Source organism: Rhinoraja longicauda, chromosome 5 (assembly GCF_053455715.1).
Source record: "Rhinoraja longicauda isolate Sanriku21f chromosome 5, sRhiLon1.1, whole genome shotgun sequence".
Lineage (NCBI taxonomy): Eukaryota > Metazoa > Chordata > Chondrichthyes > Rajiformes > Arhynchobatidae > Rhinoraja > Rhinoraja longicauda.
Genome location: NC_135957.1, coordinates 51989949 through 52016181, shown reverse-complemented (window position 1 = coordinate 52016181; position 26233 = coordinate 51989949). Strand labels below are relative to the sequence as shown.

General features: G+C 39.6%; 1 protein-coding gene across 1 annotated transcript in view; it reads left to right on the top strand.

The window, feature by feature from the left end:
- lama2 (laminin, alpha 2) overlaps window positions 1-26233 on the top strand; it is a 292372-nt gene that overhangs the window by 63263 nt on the left and 202876 nt on the right. Inside the window, exons 2-3 of the mRNA XM_078399541.1 lie at window positions 8916-9086; window positions 10615-10727. Of these exons, the coding sequence (XP_078255667.1) occupies window positions 8916-9086; window positions 10615-10727 (284 nt within the window). The remainder of the gene's footprint in view (window positions 1-8915; window positions 9087-10614; window positions 10728-26233) is intronic.

Sequence of the window (26233 nt, the reverse complement as noted above, 5' to 3'; positions counted from 1 at the left end):
GAAGCTGATCTGCTTTTTGATAGGCAAAGTATGAATGAGCCAACAGTGATGAGCTCGGCAATTGGCTGCCATCTGTAAATGCACAGGTTAGCTACTTGTAAGTGCGAGCAAAACACATTGAAATTTATTAAAGTATGGTATCCTAACTTAAGGTTTAAAAAACACAATGGCACTTAATTTGGATCTCAGCAGAATTTTAACACAGTGAAAATGTGTGAAATTCAATTTCTAGGCTAATTTGCCCCTAAATATAATTTGTTTTCAAAAAGAAAGACAAGTTGGTTAATTCGGAAGTGTGCCAGTCCACACACTGGGGGTCCGGTTGTCTTGACCAATTCATGTGAAAAATTTCTTGTGCTTTTTCAATTGATCATGTGATAAGACTGAATTTTGTTCTCAACAAATTCTGTTCATTTTTTTAAAATGCTTCCTTGTGGCAAAATAAGCAATCTAACTTAAGATCTTGGACTTTTGACATGTTGGGATTTTCATCATGTTAGGTGTATAAACCTGCAATGTAGAATAACCTAGTTTTTCCTTTTGTTCTTTTCAACTGATAATCAAGTATGATGCATAGTAGAAGAACTGTGCCTACTAATGGAATTTCCTCCATGAGACGATGATGTTGATTTCTTTTACTGGAATGCCAATTTTGTTCTTGGTCTGCATGTTCACCAGAGTGTGGGGGAGAGGTGTTTTAAAATATGCCAAGTTAAAGATATTCTAAACTATCTTTCATGGTTATTCCTGCTTCGAGCACCTTCCTTTTGTTACCACAAAACAAGTCTCTCTTTGAGAAGTCCATGCCCCGTTTTAAAAAGTACTTGAGAAATGTAGCCGCACTGGATCCATGATTCAACCCATGTTAATAAAACAATGGACAAAAGGAGAAAAAAAAATCTGTCATCATAACAAGCTGCATAGTCGTACTGTGGAATTGCCTTTGAGATGCCTTGCCATAAGCAACACTGATGCTTTATAGTCATGGCAATTGCTTGTGTGTTTTGGGACAGATGTCGAGGTAATCAATTGTTTCCTTGAACTTTTGCGTAATGCTGAAGACTCATTATTCTAGGGAATTGTTTGACCTGGGTGCACACAAAGGAAATCTAAGGGAGCAGTGATGGTTATTTTTCACAAACAAATCAGTTTATTCAAGGCCTTCACACTATTTACTGGGAAAATCTTTGAGAGAACCGCAAGTGCTTTGATGAGTCACAGCACCCACAGGCATTTTATACTTGGTGACACAATGATTACTTGCAGATTTGACATTTTTGAAATAATTTATCAGCAAACATTTATCTGTACACTTTCATCTTTGTTTTTTCCTCCAGAGTTATCATTAACGTTCTGTTCCCTGTTATTTAGAAAACCATTTGCCTATTTGACAAATGGGTGCAATAAAGGACTTCTGTTACTTCCTGAACTATTTTATTGCCTTTAGCCTGGTTTACAACCTCATTTGTTTATCTTTATTCCAGCTAGTTATGCCTTGGAATCTAAACACATCCTAACTATTTATTCCCTTTCCTAACATAACCTTTAAGTTACCCTCACTACATTAGCATCTCTTCCCATCATGCTTCTCTAATATGTAAGATTTTGCAACCGTATTGCAAACTGCCCAATATTCATATAATTTCCAGAATTTCCTCTTTCACTCAACAAGACCTCTGTCTGCTGGAAATGGAATACAGGTGCACTGTATTTCCCATGAGTATTTTGAATAAGCATGTTCCTTATCTTTCTATTCTGATATGTTGTCTTTCAGTTTAGAGCCAATTAAAACACAAGATAATGGCATGAGTCCAAACTGCAAAAATAAGAGGGGAAGCAACACTACAGGGAATTTGTGCGAAATGCCAAAGGGTACTATGGATGATGTAAATTGCTTGCTTTGAACAATATTCGTTATTAAGTGATTTTTACAAGCAATGGGAAATCGACTGTAAGGAGATAGTGAACTGCATAGGCTGCAATTTTAATAATTGTTAAATATTCAATGATGTTATAAACAAATGAATAAAATCTGTGTATTTGAGAGAGATATGCTGCCTTCGGATGAAATTTGTATTTAAGTGCCGTTAAGTATTACTTTGCTATTACAGAAAGTTAAGAGTAATCAAAACGTGTACCTGTTCCGTTTATTTTAACGCTGCTGCGTACACAACTTTTCCTGCAACTAAAGTTTGAGGTGTGTTGAAAAATTAATAAGTTGTTTGAATTTTTTGACATCTGGAGCTGAATAACAGAGTCTTCTGAGCACAGCTGGGAAAGATTTCCGGCACAACATTTTATTTTTATGTTCTTTAGCCATGATCTTCCCACACATTGTGCTTCTAAAATATAAAACAGATCTTGTTCAAAGAATTTTCTTCATTTTTCTATAATTGGTTCCAAATGAAATAGTTGTACCAGCTGAAAACCAGGAGAAGCATTTTCTAAATTAAATGTTTGTGCAATCTGGCTTGTCTAAATGGTGTATTGTCTAAGCAGTAACGCGTGGTTCTCATACAGATGGAAAGGCTTTTTACCTCTTTCTCTCCGACTATGTTTTTCAGATATTGTTTTTGATGATATGTATTCAGGGAATTTTGGCCCTGAAATGCAGCTGCAAAATGCTGTTTTTGTTTCTTTTTGCCATTTGTTAGAACTGACATATCAAATTTTATTTGTTTTTCATTGCTTCTCGAGTGTAAAATGCAGTAATGATTAGGTAGGGTTCATTTCTTGTCTTCTGGAAAGTTGATGACCCCAACCGGAGGAGCTTGCGTAGATATTCTCTGTACAACGCTTTGTCTGGAACATTGAGAACAAGAAGTAATTGAAGCAAGAGGTTTGGTGCTCCAAGTCTGTTTCTCCATTTCGTAAGATCATGACTGATCTGATTATAATCTTCAGTCCACATTCCAGTCTATCCATGTTAACCTTTCACTCCTTTGCTCATCATGTGTCTATCTTTTGCCTCAACAATATTAAAAGACTTCTTTCACCACCCTTGAAAGAAGAGCATTTTCCCAACTTAAACAGTGACCTTAATCCTGGATTCTCCCAGAAGAGGAAACATCCTCTCTAAATCCTCTCATCCTGCCGAGATCGAAGGGATTTGTATGTTTCAATCAATTTCCCTCGTACCAGTTATAAATAATTATTCCATCTTTATGATTTGTTAACTGGGCTGTCCCTTTGTTAGAGTACCAGTCTTGAGCCATAGTGATACCAAACTTTACACATTCAGACTATAAAATATTCTGTCACTGCTGTTTACTGTTGCTCAACCAATTTCCTTTTCAGATTGTTTTATTTCATTCAATACCAAGTGCATGTATGAATAAGAATCTTCTGTTGCATCTTGCCAAATGTCTTTCAAAAATGTACCAAGAAAAAAAATCCAGAACTGCACTTGACTTAAAGCCTAAAAAGTTTTGGTATGTCGCCGAATTCTCTGATAAATTTCTACAAAGGCACTGTAGAAAATATCCTAATGGTTACATCATGGCCTGTTACAGCTATTCCAACACACAGGAACATGAGAATGCAGAGAGTGGTGGATGCAGCCTGGTCCATCACATCACAGGCTTCCATACCATTGACAGCATCTACACAAGGTTCTGCCTCAAGAATGCAGCATCTATCATCAAGGATCTCACATGCCCCCTTCTCATTACTATTGTTAGGCAGGAGGTAGAGAAGCCTGAAGCCCCACAGCACCAGGTTGTGACACAAAAGCAAGTGATACTTGATGAAATTATTTAGGACTTGGGTAAGACTACTTTTGGTCTCTACATCAGAGGAAGATACTGATATAAATGGAGCCACTGAAACCCTGATATTGAAGATTGATTTCAGAGATGAGTTATTTGTTCGGAGACAAGCAATTAGGAGGCTCGCTGTATGTTTGCCGGCATTCAAAAGGATGAGATCTAATAATTGTGATGATTTGGATTGTGAGAGACATTGGTGCAGAGTCTGGAACTAGATGGCATGGCCAAAGGATAAAGGACAAACTGTTTAAAATTGAGATTGAGATTAATTTCTTAACCCAGGGATTATAAATCTTTTGGAATTCTTCTCGGGCACATGTCCTCACTTGTGAACCGAATACACCCACACATTGGTGTTAAAAAACAAACCACTGCAGGTTCATCTGAAGAAAGTCCTGACCTGAAACATTGTTTGTTCATATTTCTCCACAGATGCTGTCTGACCCAATGAATTACTCTAGCAGTTTGTTTTTGTGCTCAAGTTTCCACCATCTAGAGTCTCTTGTGTTCCACATATGAGTGTTGTGGTTTGTACTTTGCATCTGAAGCTTGACTCTATTGATGGTCATGAAACAGAATTTTTGGAAGTGCAGAACAATGTGCAGGTTATCACAAACTTGCATTAAGCTTAAGTGAATGAGAATTAATTTATGTTCCAGGCTGCATAAAATTTGTCATCTTTGTCTTTATTAACATGTTCAGGCCTTGCGTGTATTATAGCAAAATAAATAACTCTTCCTCCTCTGTCAAGACAGACGGATGTACATGAATAGTTGAGTAGCAATTTTTCCACAACATCGGAAGGCCAGGGGTTCACTCCCCACAGCAGGGGTTTGAGAACATCACCTATGCTGATATTTCCATGCAGTCATATGAGAATATTCCATTGATGCCTCTTTGTGGATGTTCTTAAAATGAAGCCCAGTCTATCTGTTAAAAGTGGACATAAAGTTTCCAATGGACTCTATGAAAAACAACCATAAAACAATTTCTCATAAAACTTGCAAAATATGTTTTTTTATTTTCATCTGGATGTGTGCAAATTAGCGGCTTTATCTGTCGATATTCCAATGGTGAATAAACTTTAATTATTTGTAAAGTGCCTAGAAGATTCCCAAAATAGTAAATGCATGAATGTTATTTTTGTTTTGTTTTGTTTTGAATTGTATACATAAAACTAATATGCATTTTCACAAGAGCTTTCCATAATTTACACCTTCTCCAACCGTCTGGTAAATAAGTTTAACTGTAGCCTCCAAATTGTTTGAAGATACTTCACATTTTCAGAGGTCAGCAGTAATGAATCCCTCAAGTACATTTATTGATGTGCATTTTTTGGTTTAAGTCATTGGGTTTATTTCTATTAGTACTGTGAACTCTGCATATTCATATGTAGTATGTTTGAGAAATACTACATGCAGCTGTCAATGGATTGCAAAACTGTTTTAAAAAAAAAATGTTGACCAAAATATTCTACTCGCTACACCAATAGAAACAACATCTGTTACATCTGTGGTGATGCCATTATTCCTGGCACTATCACAACGCAGCAAGAGCATCGACATCACATTCCACTGCAGTTCTCATTGACTGAAGCCAAATTAGACTTGGCTCCCCCAACAACAAATTCACATTTTTTTCAAGCAGTACAATGAAAATTATTTATTTTAGCTGGAAAATTAAAAAAACAAAATCTTTCTGGTGGGGACTAGAAATTCTGTGATCTATTTTTTTCCCCTATAATTTAAAAAAAATCAATACAAATAGCTACGGATAGCTATACCTGCTTCTTTATAGGGTACAATGCCCTACATTATGTTTGGGACAAAGACCCATCGTTTATTTATTTGCCTCTGTACTCCACAATTTGAGATTTCTAATAGAAAAAGAATCACATGTGGTTAAAGTGCAGATTGTCAGATTTTAATAAAGGCCATTTTTATACATTTTGGTTTCACCATGTAGAAATTACAGCTGTGTTTATACATAGTCTCCCCATTTCAGGGCACCATAATGTTTGGGACACATGGATTCACGGGTGTTTGTGATTGCTCACGTGTGTTTAAATGCCTCCTTAATGCAGGTATAAGAGAGCTCTCAGCACCCAGTCTTTCCTCCAGTCTTTCAATCACCTTTGGAAAATTTTATTGCTGCTTATCAACATGAAAATCAATGTTATGCCAATGAAAGTCAAAGAAGCCATTATGAGACTGAGAAACAAGAATAAAACTGTTAGAGATATCAGCCAAACCTTAGGCTTGCCAAAATCAACTGTTTGGAACATCATTAAGAAGAAAGAGAGCACTGGTGAGCTTACTAATCGCAAAGGGACTGGCAGGCCAAGGAAGACCTCCACAGCTGATGACAGAAGAATTCTCTCTCTAATAAAGAAAAATCCCTAAACACCTGTCCAACAGATCAGAAACACTCTTCAGAAGTCAGGTGTGGATTTGTCAATGACCACTGACCGCAGAAGACTTCATGGACAGAAATACAGAGGCTACATTGCAAGATGCAAACCACTGGTTAGCTGCAAAAATAGGATGGCCAGGTTACAGTTTGCCAAGAAGTACTTAAAAGAGCAACCACAGTTCTGGAAAAAGGTCTTGTGGACAGATGAGACAAAGATGAACTTATATCAGAGTGATGGCAAGAGCAAAATATAGAGGAGAGAAGGTATTGCCCAAGATCCAATAACATACCACCTTGTTTGTGAAACACGGTGGTGGGGGTGTTATGGCCTGGGCATGTATGGCTGCTGAAGGTACTGGCTCACTTATCTTAGTTGATGATACAACTGCTGATGGTAGTAGCATAATGAATCCTGAAGTGTATAGACACATCCTATCTGTTTACATTCAAACAAATGCCTCAAAACTCATTGGCTGGCGGTTCATTCTACAACAAGCCAATGATCCCAAAATATACTGCGAAAGCAACAAAGGAGTTTTTTAAAGCTAAAAATTGGTCAATTTTTGAGTGGCCAAGTCAATCACCTGATCTGAACCCAATTGAGCATGCCTTTTACATGCTGAAGAGAAAACTGAAGGGGACTAGCTCCCAAAACAAGAATAAGATGAAGATGGCTGCAATCCAGGCCTGGCCAAGCATCACCAGAGAAGACACCCAGCAACTGGTGATGTCCATGAATCGCAGATTTCAAGCAGTCATTGCATGCAAAGACATGCAACATAGAAACATAGAAAATAGGTGCAGGAGTAGGCCATTCGGCCCTTCGAGCCTGCACCGCCATTCAATATGATCATGGCTGATCATCCAGCTCAGTAGCCTGTACCTGCCTTCTCTCCATACCCACTGATCCCTTTAGCAAAAAGGGCCACATCTAACAAAATACTAAACATGACTACCTTCATTTACATGACATTGCTGTGTCCCAAACATTATGGTGCCCTGTAATGAGGGCACTACGTATAAACACAGCTGTTATTTCTACATGGTGAAACCAAAATATATTTTAAAAATTGCTTTATTAAAATCTGACAATGTGCACTTTAACCACATGTGATTTTTTTCTATTACAAATCTCAAATTGTGGAGTACAGAGGCAAATAAATGATGGGTTTTTGTCCCAAACATTATGGAGGGCACTGTACATCGAACAATTACTGTTCCAGTCATACACTGGCCCTATCCCAAACTCTACTTTTGCTCATTGATGACTGCATCGGTGCTATCTCCTGCACCTATGTAGAACTCAGTGACTTCATCAACTTCACGACTAATTTCCATCCTGTACTCAAATTCACTTGGACCATCTCCAACATCACCCCACACTTTCCAGATCTCACCGTTTCCATCGCAGGAGACAGACTATTGATTGACTCCCATAGCTATCTAGACTACACTTCTACCCACCCTGCTTCCTGTGAAGATTCTATCCCCTACTCCCAATTCCTCCATCTAGCTGCACCTGCGCACAGGATGAGGTGTTCCATACCAGGTCATCGGAGATGTCCGCATTCTTTAGGGAACAGGGGTTCCCCTCTTCTATTATAGATGAGGCTCTCATTAGGGTCTCCTCGATATCCCCTGCTCCGTTCTTGCTCCCCCTCCCCCCCATTCGTAACAAGGATAGAGTCACCCTTGTCCTCACCTTCCACCCCATCAGCCGTCGCGTACAGCACGTAATCCTCCGACATTTTCGCCACCTCCAATGGGTTCCCACCACTAGCCACATCTTCCCATCTCCACCCCTTTCTGCTTTCTGCAAAGACCGTTCCCTTCGCAACTCCCTGGTCAACTCGTCACTTCCCACCCAAACTCAGGTACTTTCCATTGCAACCACAGGAGATGCAAAACCTGTCCCTTTACCTCCCCCCTCGACTCCGTCCAAGCACACGGCCAGTCTTTTCAGTTGAGGCAGAGGTTCACTTGCACCTCCTCCAACCTCATCTACTGTATCCGCTGTTTCAGGTGTGGGCTCCTGTATGTCGGCGAGACCAAGCACAGGCTCGACGATCGTTTCGCTGAACACCTTCACTCAGTCCACCTAAACCTACCTGATCTCCCAGTTGCAAAACACTTTAACTCCCCCTCCCATCCCCAAACTGACCTTTCTGCCCTGGGTTTCCTCCATTGTCAGAGTGAGCTTGGGAAGCTTACACCCCAGCTGTATGAACATTGACTTCTCTAACTTCAAGTACTCATTGCTTCCACTCTCTCTCCATCCCCTCCCCCTTCTCAGTTCACCTACAATCTTACTGTCTCCTGCTATTTTATCTCTGTACCATGTACTCTCCCGACATCAGTCTGAAGGTCTCGACCCGAAACGTCACCCTTTCCTTCTCTCCAGAGAAGCTGCCTGTCTCGCTGAGTACTCCAGCATTTTGTGTCTACTTATAAATTTATTAACTTGAATGTGGAAAGCATAAATAAAATGTAATTTTGAAATACATAATTTCTTAACTATTTAAGATTACACAGGTATACACTCACTAATTTCCTGCATGTTATATGTCATAAAATGTCTTCTTTTAAAATTAACATTAGAAGAAATTGTATTTCATTCAATACAAATAAATGTTGCTTACTAATTAATTTGTTCTTTTTGATTTGGTAAAAGTGACTTAAATGACAAATGACCATTGAGAAGATGCAGTTAACAGAATGTTTCTTTGTCCTTTTTAGGGTTGTTTCCGGCAGTGCTAAATCTTGCCACCATGGCTGAAATCAGTTCCAACGCCACTTGCGGTCAGAGTGGACCTGAGATGTATTGCAAACTTGTCGAACATGTTCCTGGACGGCCGTTTAGTAACCCACAATGCAGAATCTGTTCCATCAGTAGTAGAAATCCAAGAGGTATGTTGTTAATTCTTTACAGAGACAGAGTTAAATGATGTGTTTGTTTTTCATGTATTATAGTCTGGGATATTTCCTGTTACGTGCACTTCTGGGTGTCCTCAGAAATTGTTTGGAAGAGAGAGAGAGGCTAAGCCTTTTCTTCAACTTTTGCCTGGGAATTTGGCTTGAGAGGCAAAAGTGAAATTACACAGCATTTAACCAGTAAATAGTAATTATTTAGTTTGGATACTTGACAGAATTGCCATTTACGACTGTCTTAGAGTTACAACTCTGAAATAAATCTGTACAACACAGATGGATCAGGAACTGAATCACAGGAGTCCAATATATTTTTATCAGATATTTTCATGCACATTATAATATTTCAGATCATGTTTAGGTTTAGATTTATTATTGTCATGTGTGTCAAGGTGCGTTGAAAAGCTTTGCTTTGCTTACTACTCATTTAGATAAGATAATACTGTACATAAATACAATCAAGTCAAACTCATACAAAAGATAGAGCAAAGTGGAAGACATAGTGCAGAATATAGTTCTCAGCAATGTAGCACTGCATGGTTTTCCTAAATCTGCCACAGGTGTTTGAGCTTCCATTGCTTTACTTCTATTTATGTGAGCCCCTGTTAAATGGTGAATTAGAATAACGCCTTCAAAGAATATATTATTTTTTCTTTTGGTGTTTTACACAACTCTGCGCAAAGTCATGTCCATTTAGATCCCAAAGAACATAGAAAATAGAAATGGGAGTAACCCAATCAGCTCTTTTGTCTGCTGTGGCAATAAATAGAATTATGGCTGATCTTTTACATCCGTGCTGCATACGTACATTAACTTTGTGTCTCTTAATATTTAAAATGAAAATAATGACTGTCATCTCATTATAATACAGTGCCCTCCATAATGTTTGGGACAAAGACCCATCATTTATTTATTTGCCTCTGTACTCCACAATTTGAGATTTGTAATAGAAAAAAAATCACATATGGTTAAAAAGCACATTGTCAGATTTTATTAAAGGCCATTTTTATACATTTTGGAGGGCACTGTAATTGTTGAATTTGAATCTCACACACACACACACACACACGCACACACATGCACACACACCTTTTAAATACTGTATATCAATGATACAACCCCAGTTTAATAACCTTCTCTTGACCTGGGTCCTCCAAACAGCCACCCTATTTTCAATATGCATTTATTTTTTCTCTGAGCTGTTCAACACAGTATCATGCCCCAGATCTGTGCCCATACTATTCATATCTTTGTTTGATTCAGTTTTCCTTTAATCCATTAGCACACAAAAAATCCCGCCAAAATCTTACTGTAGTAACCTTGTTGCTTAACAGGTTTTCCATAACCTGCAAAATAACAATTCACTTCTGTGCTTTGTAATCAACTTTACTGGAATTCAGTTTTGATTAAATATTTTGCCTTGCTTAAATGTGTAATTTACCCATTTGACAGAACTGGCAGATTAGGAACATAAAAATTCTGTTTATTATCCTATTGTATTTTACAGAACGCCATCCAATAACAAATGCAATTGATGGCACAAACCGCTGGTGGCAAAGTCCCAGTACAAAAAATGGAATGGAATACCATTATGTTACTGTCACTCTGGATCTTAAACAGGTAAAACAATAGATCAGGCACTTTTTTATGGTTGGGAAACTGAAAAGTCAATCTCCCAAAAATGAACAATAATGTTGAATTGAGTGCAGAAAAGGAAGATGAGGTCAACTTTGGATGGTCCGTTATCAATTTATTTTCCCCTCCATCTATTAGGGTGATACTTTGTTGGAGGGAATTGCGTGTTTAACCTGAATCCTGAAACTTGTTTTCATGTGGAGTGCAGTTGCCCTGTTAATTGAGATTGTGCGGGCACAAAGAATATTTTGTAGACCAGCGGTGAGTTTCTTGAACAAGTTGGTTTATTCAAAGCCTTAACAATATGCACTGGGAAACATTCTGTGAGAACCCAATCTGTTTCAAAGATTCACAATACCCACAGCCTCTTGTATTCTGTGTTTCAATGGCTTCATGCAGATTTTATATGTTTGAAATAATTCATCAATTATTAATATTCCTTTGTAATCATTCATCCTTGCTTTCTCTCTCTTTGAGTAACCTTCAATTTTCTGTTTCCTCTTAATTAAAAAAAACTATACTCCTATTTGTCTGACAAATGAGTGTGGTAATGGGTTTGTCTCATGATTAATTTTAATGCCCGTAGCATGGTTCACAACATTATGTTTATCTTTACTCCAACTAGCTATGCCTTGTAGTCAAACCATCTTCTTTATTTATCTATTGGCTCTTCAAACATGACCTTGTTATTACCGTCACTGTGTTGGCCCCTTCCAATCATTCTCTTGCATTACACGTATTATAAACCTACTATTTTTCATATGATTTCCAGCATTTGCATTGAACCGTTAATAAAGAATGATTGCCATTGAGAATTTCCTACATCATATTCCCTTGAACATAACAATTGACTTGCCAAGCCAAAATTTACAGTCGTCAACATATTAACAGCAATTGGCACAAAAAAGTCCCCAAGAATCCCTTCAACATCCTTTGAAAGTAAAAAGCACCAAAAAAATAGCAAATGTAACCTGAGAGGGCCCAAGAAAGTATTGAATGTGGCAAACTCCTCCTTCACCTTCTCTGTCCCTTTCTTTTCCCTTGTCTTTTCACACACACCCTTCTTCCCGTCTAAACTCAAGTCCTCTATTTTCCTGATTCTTTATCCACTGTCCCCACCTAGTCCAGCATCCCCACATTCTACCGCTGGATCCCCTTCCCCCAACTGCTCAACCCACCCCCTCCCCTTTACTCCCTTGGTTATTCCCATCTGCCACCATTCCTCCATGTCCACTCTTCACCTTCCTGTCCTATCAGATTCCAAAATTTGCAGCCTTTTGTTCTGCACATCCCAGCCTCTGTATCTCCACCTTTCCTTCTTGCACCAAACTATTATCTGCCAATCAAACCCTGCTCATGTGAATGCAACTATTATCGCTTGCTAACTCTTGCCCTACCCTCTCCTGAGCAGGGAAAAGCAGAGAGCAAATAGGGAAAACATCCTACTGCCATTCACCCTGCAAATCAGAATTGTGTATATTTAAATCAGACCTCCTCCTCTCATTCTGCTAAATTCTAATGAATATGTCCCTGGTGACCAATCTCATTATATGTCAGTCCTGCCAGTCCAAGAATCAGTTTGGTAAACATTCATTGTATTTCCTCCGTGGCAAGTGTATCTTTTCTTAAGTAACAAGATCAAAAGTCCTATAGAGTAATCCAGTTTATTCCTTCAGTAATTTATTATGGTCATGAACTGAGGTCTTGTTTGCATGCTATCCAGTCAAGGAAAAGGCTATAGAAGAACATAATCTAGCCATTCACAGTGCACAGGTAAAGGTACAACATTTAGTGCAGGAATGGTTTCACCAAGGTGTTGTGCAACTATAGTAAACTATCCTTGCTCAGGTACACAGATCATTTTGCAATGAAGATCAATGCACTATTTGGTTTAGAGTCAGAGAGTGATACAGTGTGGAAACAGACCCTTCGGCCTAACTTGCCCACACCGGCCAACATGTCCCAGCTACACTAGTCCTACCTGCCTGCGCTTGGTCCCTATCCCTCCAAACTTGTCCTATCCATGTACCTGCTTAACTGTTTCTTAAACGTTGGGATCGTCCCAGCCTCAATTACCGCCTCTGGCAGCTTGTTCCATACACCCACCCCCCTTTGTGTGAAAAAGTTACCCCTCGGATTCCTATTAAATCTTTTCCCCTTCACCTTGAACCTATGTCCTCTGGTCCTCGATTCCCTTACGCTAGGCGTGAGATTCTGTGCATCTACCCGATCAATTCCTCTCATGATCTTATACACTTCTATAAGATCACCCCTCATCCTCTGACGCTCCAAGGGACGGTGACCAGCCTACTCGACCTTTCCCTATAGCTCACACCCTCTAGTCCTGGCAAGATCCTTGTAAATCTTCTCTGAACCCTTTCAATCTTGACAATATCCTATAACATGATGCCCAGAACTGAACACAATACTCTAAATGCGGTCTTATACAACTGCAAAATGGCCTCCCAACTTCAATACTCAATACTCTGAGTGATGAAAGCCAAAGTGCCAAAAGCCTTTTTGACCACCTTATCTACCTGCGACTAGACCTTCAAGGAACCATACACCTGTACTCCTAGATCCCTCTTGCTCTACAACACCACCCAGATGCCTACCATTCACCGTGTAGGTCCTGCCCTTGTTAGACATCCCAAAATGCAACACCTCACAATTCTCTTTGAAAATCAATTTGAAAAGGACAAAAGATCCAGAAGTGACTGCTTTGGTACGAAGCTGCTAAGAATATGATGTACTCCCCAAGGGTTGCCTCAACTACAATACTCCAATTTTGCTGATAAATTGGATTCCCAACCCACCATTAATATTGGAATAGCAATGAGAAAATTCTTCAAAATTTTCAATATACATAAAAGTAGCATAATTCAGTTTGCAGAGAAATCAACAATTTGGAGTTGTGAACAGAGAGGAAAGCTGTCAAAATATGCAGTGGGATATGGATTAGCTACAAAAAATGAGCAGTGAAATGGTAGATGAAGTTTAATCTGAGGAAGTGTTAGGTGTTGCACATTGGGAGGGTGAATATAAGGTAAAGTATTGTCAATGGTAAGAACCTTAACAGCATTGATGTACAGAGGGATCTTGGGATCCGAGTCCATAGCTCCCAAAAGGTGGTCACACGAGAGAGAGCGGTAAAGAAGGCGTCGGGTATGCTTGCCTTCAGTGGTCAGGGTATTGAATGTGAGTCAGGAAGTGTTGTTGCAACTTCATTGAACTTTGATATTTGGAGCATTGTGCAGTTCTGGTCACTCATTACATAAGGGATGTGGAGGGTTTGGAGAAGGTTCAGAAGATGTTTACCAGAATATTGCCTAGATTAAAGGATATTAGCTATAAGGAGAGGTTGGACAAATTTGGATTGTTTTCTCTACTGTGTCAGAGGCTGACGGGAAACCTGATAAAAATATATAACATTGAGAGGCATTAAAGGCCACATATGGCAGCTATTGTGGACTGGGAACCAGCAGATCTCTGATGACATCTCTAAATAACCATTCCTTATTCATGACCTGGAGATTGAGTGCATGTTGCTTTATTGATTGTGCAAATATTCCACCTATTTTAATACTCCTGATTAATTTTACTGATATTTGACTGATTGTATGCCTCGTGATCACCTTTCCCTCACCTAATAATGTATCATTCCACATTTCCTTGAACATTGTCTGCTTTGATCTGTCGTTTTCACACCTTACCCTACCATATTTCTAGTCTCCACCACTCCTGACGCTCAGTCTGAAGAAGATGCTCGACCTGAAACGTCACCCATTCCTTCTCTCCAGGGATGTAAACCGTCTCGCTGAGTTGCTCCAGCATTTTGTGTCTGTCCATCTAATCCTGCACCCATTTGGAGGCTGTTTTTTTTTCTCGTTGCTTTTATTTACACAATGATCTGGATATTGTGGATCCACTAACAGTGAAACTGTCATTATTGTCATCAGCATGCTGTGAATTTAATTTCTGGAATGCAAAATCATGGGAGTTAAATGTGGAAGCACAGTGGTGATTTTCAGTGAATCCCTGCACCTCACATGGTCCACCTTTTTTCAATCTTCTCTCAGGAAGTCGATAAACTAAGAGCTTAAGGTACTTGCAAGTTTGGTGTGGGGCAAAAAGATATTTTGTTTTGATATTATGTAGATATTATGTTTTGATATTATGTAGATATTATGTTTTGTACTGGATGGAAATGTGTTTTTAAATGGTGCATTTAATTTTAGTAGCTCTCAGACTTTCATCAAGAGAACCATTTTAACCAAGTGATTCACTCAATCAAGTTATTCAGTCCAAATAACAGATTTAAGAGAAGAGCGATAGCAACCAGTTTTTAATAACTCATGTCCAACCCAACTGGAAAATCAGTGTACTCAATTATAATTATTGCTAAAGATAGACACACAAAGCTGGAGTAACTCAGCGGGTCAGGCAGCATCTCTGAAGAGAAGGAATGGGTGATATTTCGGCTCGAGATCCTTCTTCAAACATCACCCATTGCTTCCCTCCAGAGATGCTGCCTGTCCCGCTGAGTTACTCCAGCTTTTTGTGTCTATCTTCGGTTTAAACCAGCATCTGCAGTTCCTTCCTACACATACTATAATTATTGCTATATCTTTCTGGCCCATGAGACTAAGTTTACAATGTTCCCTCAAATGTTTCAAAGGAACAAATTTTAAAATAATTAAAGTAATTTTATTTTATTATGTGAGCACCTGCTTCAACTTAGTATGTTCCCATCTTTATGACCTGTTCTATAGACTGTTTATAATGTTAATTTAAAAACACACGTTTCTTGATATAATGTGAGAATTTCCCAGTGCAGTTGTTTTCTCGGCAAGCTTAATGACATGAGGTGAAGGTAGTTCCCTCAAACTGGGGAAAAACTGATGTAGATTAAACAGGAAATCCATGCGACAGATGTTGCCACGTTCTTTGTCATGGTCAGTGTGTATCATCACCACTGCTGTCTACAAAATCTAGAGCAATAGTTAATGCCTTTATTTCAAATGAAAATACATAGATTTGTTATTTTAATATACACAGAGGTTTCAAATAATTATGTTAATTAAGGTCAAAAGAATAGTACTCCAAGAAATTTGAACACCTTGTTCGTCACATACAGTGGTTAATCTGAAATTCATCAAAAGCAGAGGCTATGGCCATTTTCTTCCCTATTGCTAAGGTCATCTTGATTAATTAAAATCGGAGACTAAAGTGAATTTTCCAAATATCTGTAATATCTGGTGCATTCATCTATTTTGTTGAAGAATTTCACACTATAGTTTTGAGTATGATTCTGGAGCTATTGGTGAAAACAAAAGATGGTGTATAAAACTGAATACATTTCTCATGGCTCGTTTGTTTTCAACAGTAAAGTTGAAAATGAAAACTGTAAGTGTTTGGAAATTGATAGGCAACTGACAGATTTTTCTAGCTGACAAGATGCAATAGAAGTGAAAGCTAAGAAAATTGCATGTCACCTTAAGCATAAATCACTTTTGTATTGACAGCATATGACAACTTGAAACGTCACTCAATCTTTTCTCATCAATACTTTTTTCCTTTGTGCAACTTTAGAAGGGTATTTCTAACTCAAAATTCTTTGAATACCAGTTGCCACTGTAATGAAGTTTAAATTTTTGTATTCAATAATTTGATTTAATCAAAATCTCGTTTATATCATATCAATATGTAACACAATCTAATTTTCAAAGTTTTGTGGTGGCATAATAATTTAGCAGGAAATTATGCATATGTGTGTATTTGTGCAGAATCATTATTTTTTCAACTTCAAATTAATAATTTCTTCTCTCGAATTTAAAAAAAAAAAACTTTCCTGAATTACAGTCCATTAGAACACCATTTTAAAAATAAAGCTGGCAAGTGACTTGCTACCATTCTTTGCCTGGGGTTATTCTGCTATTGATCATGAGAATGATTTTACTGTTGGTTTTTTCCTTGAGCTTTTATTCTTCCATCTGGATACAAGCATTTTCTTCCTAGAGGTTCCGTCCTAATTGATTAACGAAAACTAGAAACTTGCTATGTGGGAGATTCTATGACCAGAGGTCATAGCCTCAGAGTTAAAGGGCATTCTTCTAGAAAGGAGGTGAGAAGGAACTTCTTTAGTCAGAGGGTAGTTAATCTGTGGAACTCATTGCCCCAAAGGGCTGTGGAGGCCAAGTCAGTGCATATTTTTAAGACAGATAGACAAATTCTTGATTAGAACCAGTGTCAGGTGTTACGGGGAGAAGGCTGTAAAATGGGATTAGGGGGCAGAGATCAGCCATGATTGAATGGCAGAGTAGACTCGTTGGGCCAAATGGCCTAATTCTACTCCTGTAACTTGTGAACTTGTGAGCATGTGAATTTGTAAATACAACAAAGCAAAAAGTGAAAATAGGCTAGAATAGATTATTTACCATTACTAATTTGCTGTTTGAGGTTAAAATCCTTAATGATAAACAAACATAAAGGCCAGGAATGTTAATTGACTTCTTGGAATAAGGAGATGATAAATTCTAAATAAAAGTACATTTTTTCTTGGAAATAATTTATCAGAAAATAATCCTCATTGAGAATAAATGCTACAGTATCCAAAAGTTGCCGGAATATGGAACTTTATTTAAAGGAAAATAACATCATACAGTATATTAACATCTTACATTCATGGGCCTCACATATCCCTGTAGAACTTTAACAGTGGGACTTCAGTTATTGTTCCTCAAAAAGAGAATTTAAAATAGAATAGTTTTCTAACTATAGTGGGCATATTGCCCACAGAGCACAAAGCTAAATATTCAGGCAGACAGTGTACATAATTTTCAGACCATTATTTCATGAGCACTGGAATTCAAGCTATGTAGTCCAATTGGAGGAGGTTCAGCTGCAAAATAACCAAAGTTCATAAATTCCTTTTGTGAGCATTTTGCTTTATGAAAGAAAGCTGATGTAATGTTAATTTTAATTTGAAATTTATAGCATGCCAATTAAATCCTTGAATTGTGTGTCTCTACAATTTCTGTAAGGTACAATTGGGATGTAAATCTCCAACAAGAAACAGATGCAAGCACTGAATTGGTTAAAATTTATGTTGGTTTTTGACTGCATAGTTCAGCTAGCTGGACAGAATACTGGGAGCAGAACAGAACAGAATAGGAGCAGGAATTGCCCCTCAAGCCTGCCCACTGATTAATATGATTATGGTTCATCTGTCCCAGGCCTCATTGTTCTGTGCCAGGTATCCATAGCCCATTAATATCAATTACTAAGAATGGAGGGACAAGAATTGATCCAAGTGTTACTTCGTTGGTTAATTCCATCCTAAATGGGGAATGTTGTATCAGCTCTTTGGACTCCATGGATCTGAAAATCTGCTGGTATTCTGAGCCCCTGAAAAGGTGTCAAAGGTAGATAGGTATTTTGGACAGGATGCAAAAGAAGACAATTAAAAACAAAATTGTAGAAACTGGAAATGCTGGATTATCAAATAAAACACAAAGTGCTGGAATAATTTGGTGGCCTGTCAGCATCACTGGAAGATGTGGCTAGGTGACATTTAGGGTTGGGACTCTTATTCAGAGTAATTGTAGTAGTGGGGGAGAAAGCTGAAAAAGAGGTAGGGCAGAACGAAGCCTGGCAGGTGATAGATGGATACAGGTGAGGGGGGGGGGGGGAGGTTATAGCTTCTTCTGTAGTATATTCCACTGTTAATAGTGGGTTTAGAAACTGCAGTATCTACAAAAATGGCTGCATCTAATGCAATGGGTGTTACTGATCCTAAGTGCAATTACAGATGGGCAGGTGTGTGCAAATGAGGCGAGAAGTGATTTAATAATATCGATGCAGATTGCTTCAAGAAGCACAGGGAGGTTGGGAAAACATTTCTGTGGGGACATAAATGTTAAAGTTTTTCTATAAAAGTATTCCTATAGGATACATTTCTCACTTGTTGGTGAGGTTTTAAAACCTGACCTGCTCCCAAGTGGCAATTTCTTTAGTGGAAATATGAACATGCAATTGATTTGACAAATCCAAAATAACAGCTCTTCAGGATTTTTCGAGGTGCTAATTAGCCACTCAACTGGCTTAACTACGGAAATGTTTCTTGAGCAGGCTGTGAATAGTATTTATGTTGTGTATTAATGCAGTAAAATTCCCCAATGCTCTGTGTATAATGAAAGTCTTTGTTGATTTACATTTAGAATTGATAAACGAAAAATTATCATAAATGTTACCAGCCAAATTACTCGAATAACTTCTTCACAGAGTTTCTTTCTGACATATTTCTACATAATTAGAAATAAACTCAACAATGCAAGTGCCTTTTGTAGACTCTGCAGATGCTTGAATCTGGAGAAAAACGCAAACTGCTAGAGGAACTCGCTGGGTCAAGCAGCATCCACAGAGGGAAATAGACGGGCATTGTTTTGGATCATGGCCCTTCCACTTGACTGAAAGAGTGGAGGGTAGATGACCAAAATAAAGAAGTGGGGATGTGGGGCACATGATATGTGGAGGGGTGGAATGGGGAATGGAAGCAGGTGGAGAAAGGGGTGGAGATAACATCAGAGACAGGGATGTGTTTGGTGGAGGTAATCGGGCACTGCAGATGATGGATCCTGAAGGGAAGGGAAGGTGGTGTACGGGACTAAAGAAGGGAGGTGAGGTGGACAGATGGGGACAATAGGGAAAGGGGTATAATAGGCGTGTGTGGGTGATGGGCAGATAGACTGGGACCCCGAAGGCATGAACATTGAATTTTCTCATTTTCAGGTAACCTTCTTCCCCTTTGTCCCTCTTTCCACCCAGATACTCCCATACATAGCCTTCTTTCAATGTATATTTGTATACATTGTGTATGCAAGCAAAGAATCTCACTGTGCCTAGTCACATGTGACAATAAAGTAATCCTATTCCTATTCCTTCCTTTCCCAAAATCACCCACCCCCTCTCACCCAGCTTCTTCCTCACCCATTTTATCCACCCATCACCTACATACTCTTCCCACCTGGTCGCCTCCCCCCAATGTTCCTATCTACCCAGCTGATTTTCTTATTTATTTCCTTCCCCATCAGATTCCATTGGCTCCATCCACCATTCACATCCCAGCCCCTGCTGTCCTCTCTCTCCCCACCTGACCCCATTCACCAATCCACCCCTTCTTACATGGATCCACTTATCCTGTGCTAGCTCTTGTCCAATGCCCTTCTTACCTCTCTATACCGGCTATTTCCTGTCCACTTTTCAGTGCATATGAAAGATCCTGATTGGAAATGTCGACTGTGCGTTTCCCTCCACATATATTGCCTGATTTTGCTCCAGTACTTTTGTTCTGATTAAAGAGAACCGACGAGGATTTGAAAAAGGTACATTACTTCTAATAAACCTAATTAATTATTGGTGCAAGAAATTAAAAGAGCAAAATAGGGTAATGCAGTTGTAAAACATTCCCAATAGCCCTATGTAAGGCTCCAAAGAGGAAATTGGGAGGCTAAAATGAATGCTCATGGAAATTATTGACCAAAATAGGAAGTTAAGGTCAACAAAGTAAGGGTAGTTATAATTTGTTAATGCTTGAGCTTGCAGTGAAGAGTGGCGTCCCTTTGAAGATCCATGCTCACAAAATTGCTCACAATATTCCAAATGCGGCCTGACCAGTGCCTGACAGAGCCTCAGCATTACATCTCTGTTTTTGTATACAAGCTCTCTTGGAATAAATGCTAGCATTATGCTAGAAAGTTTGCTTTCTTTACCACCGATTTGACTTGCAGTTTCACTTTTTGGGAATCCTGCACCAACACTCCCAAGTCCCTTTGCACCTCCGATTTTTGGATTGTCTCCCCATTTAGAAAATAGTCTAGGCCTTTATTCCTACTACCAAAATGCATGACTCCACACTTTGCAACACTATATTCCACCTGCCACTTCTCTGTCCACTCTCCCAACCTGTCCAAATCCTTCCGCAGAGTCCCTGCTTTCTCTACACAACCTGCCCTTCCACCTATTTTTGTATCATCTGCAGACGGCCACAAAGCCTTCAATTCCCTCATCCAAGTCATTAATGTACAATGTGAGGAGCAGCAGCCCCAGCACCGACCCTGCGGAACTCTGCTACTCACTGGCAACCAACCAGAAAAGGCCCCCTTTATTGCCACTCTTTGTCTTCTGCCATCCAGCCAACCTGCTATCCATGCTAGAATCTGCACTTTAAAACCGTGGGCTCTCATCTTCCTTAGCAGCCTCACGTGTGGCATCTTATTAAATGCTTTCTGAAAATCTAAGTAAATAACATCTACTGACTCTCCTCTGTCTGTCCTGCTATTTATTTCTTCAAAGAATTCCAGCAACTTTGTCAAGCAAGACCTCCCCTTCTAAAAGCCATGCTGACTTTGGCCTATTTTATCGTGAACTTCTCAGTACTCCATAACCTTATCCTTTATAATGGACTCTAAAATCTTACCAATCACCAGCCAGACTAACCTGCCTATAGTTCCCACTATTCTGCTTTGCTCCCTTCTTGTGCAGCGGGGTAATATTGGCAATTTTCCAATCATCTGGGTCTTCTCCTGTGTCTAGTGATTGTTGAAATATTACTATCAATGCCTCCACAATCTCTCAAGCCACCTCTTTCAAAACTCTAAGGTGCAGTCCATCTGGTCCAGGTGACTTATCCACCTTCAGCCCTTTCAGCTTCTCATGCACCTTCTCCCTAGTGATAGCCACTCCACTCAATTCTACCCCCTGACTCTCTTGAATTTCAGGCACGTTGCTGGTGTCTTCCACTGTGAAGACTGATGCAAAAAGGTTATTCAATTCTTCTGCCTACTCTTTATTCCCCAAACAATCTCTCAGATGTACTAGAGGACAGAGGATCTAGGAAGACAGAGGAATTGAAAGAAATTTGCATTAGGCAAGAAATATATTGGGTAAACTGATGGGACTGAAGGCGGATAAATCCTCAGGGCCTGATGATCTGCATCCCAGGGTACTCAAGGAGGTGGCTCTAGAAATCGTGGACGCATTGATGATCATTTTCCAATGTTCAATAGGTTCAGGATCAGTTCCTGTGGATTGAAGGGTAGCTAATGGTATCCCACTTTTCAAGAAAGGAGCGAGAGAGAAAACGGGGAATTATAGACCAGTTAGCCTGATGTCGGTGGTGGGGACGATGTTGGAGTCAATTATTAAAGAGGTAATAACGGCACATTTGGACAGCAGTAAAAGGATTGGTCCAAGTCAGAATGGATTTATGAAGGGGAAATCCTGCTTGGCCAATCTTCTGGAATTTTTTGAGGATGTGACAAGTAAAATGGATGAAGGAGAGCCAGTGGATGTAATCATATCATATCATATCATATATATACAGCCGGAAACAGGCCTTTTCGGCCCTCCAAGTCCGTGCCGCCCAGCGATCCCCGTACATTAACACTATCCTACACCCACTAGGGACAATTTAAAAAAAAAACATTTACCCAGCCAATTAACCTACATACCTGTACGTCTTTGGAGTGTGGGAGGAAACCGAAGATCTCGGAGAAAACCCACGCAGGTCACGGGGAGAACGTACAAACTCCTTACAGTGTATCTAGACTTTCAGAAAACCTTTGATAAGGTCCCACACAGGAGGTTGGTGAGCAAAATTAGAGCACATGGTATTGGGGGTAGGGTATTGACATGGATAGAGAATTGATTGGCAGAGAGGAAGCAAAGAGTAGGAATAGCCGGTTCTTTTTCAGAATGGCAGGTAGTGGCGAGTGGAGTGCCGCAAGGCTCGGTGCTGGGGCCGCAACTATTTACAATATATATGGAATGATTTGGATGATGGAATTAGAAGTAACACTAGCTAGTTTGTGGATGACACAAAGCTGGGTGGCAGTGTGAACTGCGAAGAGGATGTTCGGAGGTTGCAGGATGACTTGGACAGGTTGAGTGAATGGGCAGACGCATGGCAGATGCAGTATAATGTAGATACATGTGAGGTTATTCACTTTGGTGGCAAAAACAAGGAGGCAGATTATTATCTCAATGGTGCCAGATTAGGTAAAGGGGAAGTGCAATGAGACCTGGGTGTCCTTGTGCACCAGTCACTGAAAGTAAGCGTGCAGGTACAGCAGGCAGTAAAGAAAGCTAATGGCACGTTGGACTTCATAACGAGAGGATTTGAGTATAGGAGCAAAGAGGTCCGTCTGCAGTTGTATAGGGCCCTGGTGAGGCCACATCTGGAGTATTGTGTACAGTTTTGGTCTCCTAATTTGAGGAAGGACGTCCTTGCTATTGAGGCAGTGCAGCGTAGGTTCACGAGGTTCATATCTGGGATGGCGGGACTGTCATATGAGGAAAGATTGGAAAAACTGGGCTTGTCTTCACTGGAGTTTGAAAGGATGAGAGGGGATATTTTTGAGATGTATAAAATTATAAAAGTACTGGACAAACTAGATGCAGGAAAAAAAATCCCAATATTGTGGGAGTCTAGAACCAGGAGCCACAGGTGTAAGTATGGGTTGATGTTTTTGAGGGATTGAGAGTTTAGCATTTTTCTGGAATTGTGATTAGAGTCGAGCAGACCTGAGCATGAAGAGCACCCAGAAAATGAGACACAGCCATGTTGTTGATTTGATGTGTTCCATTTGGCACCGTTTTCAGAATATTAACAACTATTACACTCCTGTCTTTGTCATTTTGCAGCTCTTTTTGCATTCTCCTGTGCACCCATGTCAATTCCATCATTATCAATGTCTCCAAGCAATTTAGAATTAATTACTTCCTTCTGCATTCGTAGATGAGGCAAACTATCCTTTAGTGCAGTGATACAATTTGTCCAACCTTTACATACAAATTCAGCAAATTACTTTAATAACATTTTCATTTCAATTGTTTAAAACTGTTTAATCACAAAAGAAAAAAATATTGCACATTTGGAATAAAGGCTGAAATGCAGTTTGAACTGTGGAGCATTTTGCATTTTTTATTCAACTATATAGTAGATTATTATCAAAGAAATCATTAACGAAGAATACTTTTATCTGCAATTTTTAAGAGATAAATGAGCATTCAATAGATTCTAAGAAAGATTCATTGGCCTATTCCTTGGAAGCGACAAGGTTTGACATACAATCTCAGTTTACAAACGTCAACAAGAAATCACAGCTGAAGTTGTTACTTATCATAAATGACAAGGGCTGATTAGGGATAGTCAGCAGGGTTTTGTATGTGGGTGATCATAACACACAAATCTGAGTTTTTTTAATTTTATTTTGAGTTTTTTGATTATGTAACCAAAAGGATTGATGAGGGCAGAGCTGTAGACACATATATGGATTTCAACAGGGTATTTGACAAGGTTCCTTATGATCAGCTGCTCTTGAAGGTTAAATCACCTGGGATCCAAGTAGGGTGAGCCAACTGGATAGAAAATTGGCTTGGATGGAAGCAGAGGGTGATGGAGGAAGGTTGCTTTTTCGACGGGGCCTATATCAATGATTTGGATGAGAACGTAAAAGGCATGATTAGTAAGTTTGCAGATGACAGGTGCTATTGTAGATAGTGATGATGATTGTCAAAAATTGCAGCAGAATCTTGTCTGGTTGGGCAGGTGGGTTGAGGAATGGTTAATGGAGTTTAATACAGATAAGGGTGCAGTGTTGCATTTTGGGAAGTCTAACCAGGGCAGGACCTATGCAGTGAATGGCAGGGCTCTGTGGAGTGTTGTAGAGCTGAGGGATCTGGGAATATAGGTACTTAGTTCCTCGAAAGGGGCGACACAGGTAGATATGGTGGTCGAGAAGGCTTTCGGCACAGTGGCCTTCATAGGGAGAGGTTGAGTGGACTCGGACTTTAGGCCTTGGATCACAGTATGATGAGGAGTGATCTTATACAGATGTATAAGATCATGAGAGGAATAGATAGGGTAAATGCACAGTCTTTTACCAAGGGAATCAAGGCTCAGAGGACAGAGGTTTAAGGTAAGATGAAAAAGATTTAACAGGAATCTGAGGGGAAACCTTTTTCCACAAGGTGTGGTGGGTATATGAAATGAGCTGCCAAAAGAGGTAGTTGAGGCAGGTAATATCACAATGTTTAAAAAACATTTGGACAGCCACATGGATGGGATAGGTTTAGAAGGATATGGGTGAAACACAGACAGGTGAGACTAGCGTAGACGGGGCATGTTGGTCGGCATGGGCAAGTGAGGCTCAAGAGCCTGTTTAAAGTCAAGTCAAGTCAAGTCAATTTTATTTGTATAGCACATTTAAAAACAACCCACGTTGACCAAAGTGCTGTACATCTGATTAGGTTCCAATGGGGAAAAAAAATGAAACATACAGTAGCACGCAAACAGTTCACAGCGCCTCCTCAATGAGCCTCAAACGCTAGGGAGTAGAAATAGGTTTTGAGCCTGGACTTAAAGTTGTCGATGGAGGGGGCAGTTCTGATGGGGAGAGGGATGCTGTTCCACAGTCTAGGAGCTGCAACCGCAAAAGCGCGGTCACCCCTGAGCTTAAGCCTAGACCGCGGGATAGTGAGTAGCCCCAAGTCGGCCGACCTGAGGGACCTGGAGTTAGAGAGGGGGGTTAGAAGATTTTTGATGTAGGGGGGGGGAGTGTCCATTTAGGGCTTTATACGTGAATAGGAGGAGCTTGAAGTTGATTCTGTACCGTACAGGGAGCCAGTGGAGAGAGGCCAGAATCGGGGTGATGTGGTCCCTTTTACGGGTACCCGTCAGGAGTCTCGCTGCGGCGTTTTGGACCAGTTGCAGGCGGGACAGGGAAGATTGGCTAAAGGCTGTATGACTATCACTCTATGGAATCTGGTAATCGGACATAGAAGCAGAAAATGCTGCAAATACTGAGTAGGTTAGGCAGAGTCTCTGGGGTGGGAACAGTTAACATCTCAAGTCATTATCCTTTCATCGGAACTTGTCTGAAGTGAAACCTCTTATAATTCAATCCACATTCTGCTCAATCATTTGAAGGAAGCGAGGATGCTCTGAAACCCTCAAGCTGGGGAACCATTAATTCATGCTGTTCATGTAAGCTGCAAAATTCAGTATGCCTTGTATTATTCTTGAAGAGCCCATATGAGCTGGAAATCTCAAATCACAAATATCTGTGAGGTAAACTTATACAATTCAAACTGAAAGCTATGAACCAAGAATGAAGGCCTTGAAATCACAAATTATATCATTGAAATGGGCATGTTTATTGCAATTGTGAAAATGCTATATTTTTTTAACATTTAAAATTTCTGTTTCTAGACACAAAATATTTGAAAAAGTACTTTGATAGGCTAATCAAGAAACATGATGGTGAAATGTTGGTTTTACATTTGATTGTACATTTCATAAATACCTTTCTAATATATAAATTTAACATCAGCGGTATGTTTTACACCACAATTAGCAACACATAACCGTTAAACCGATGTGCATTCTGTGTGGAGTGCAAGATTAATAATAGAAAGACAGGGAAAGATAA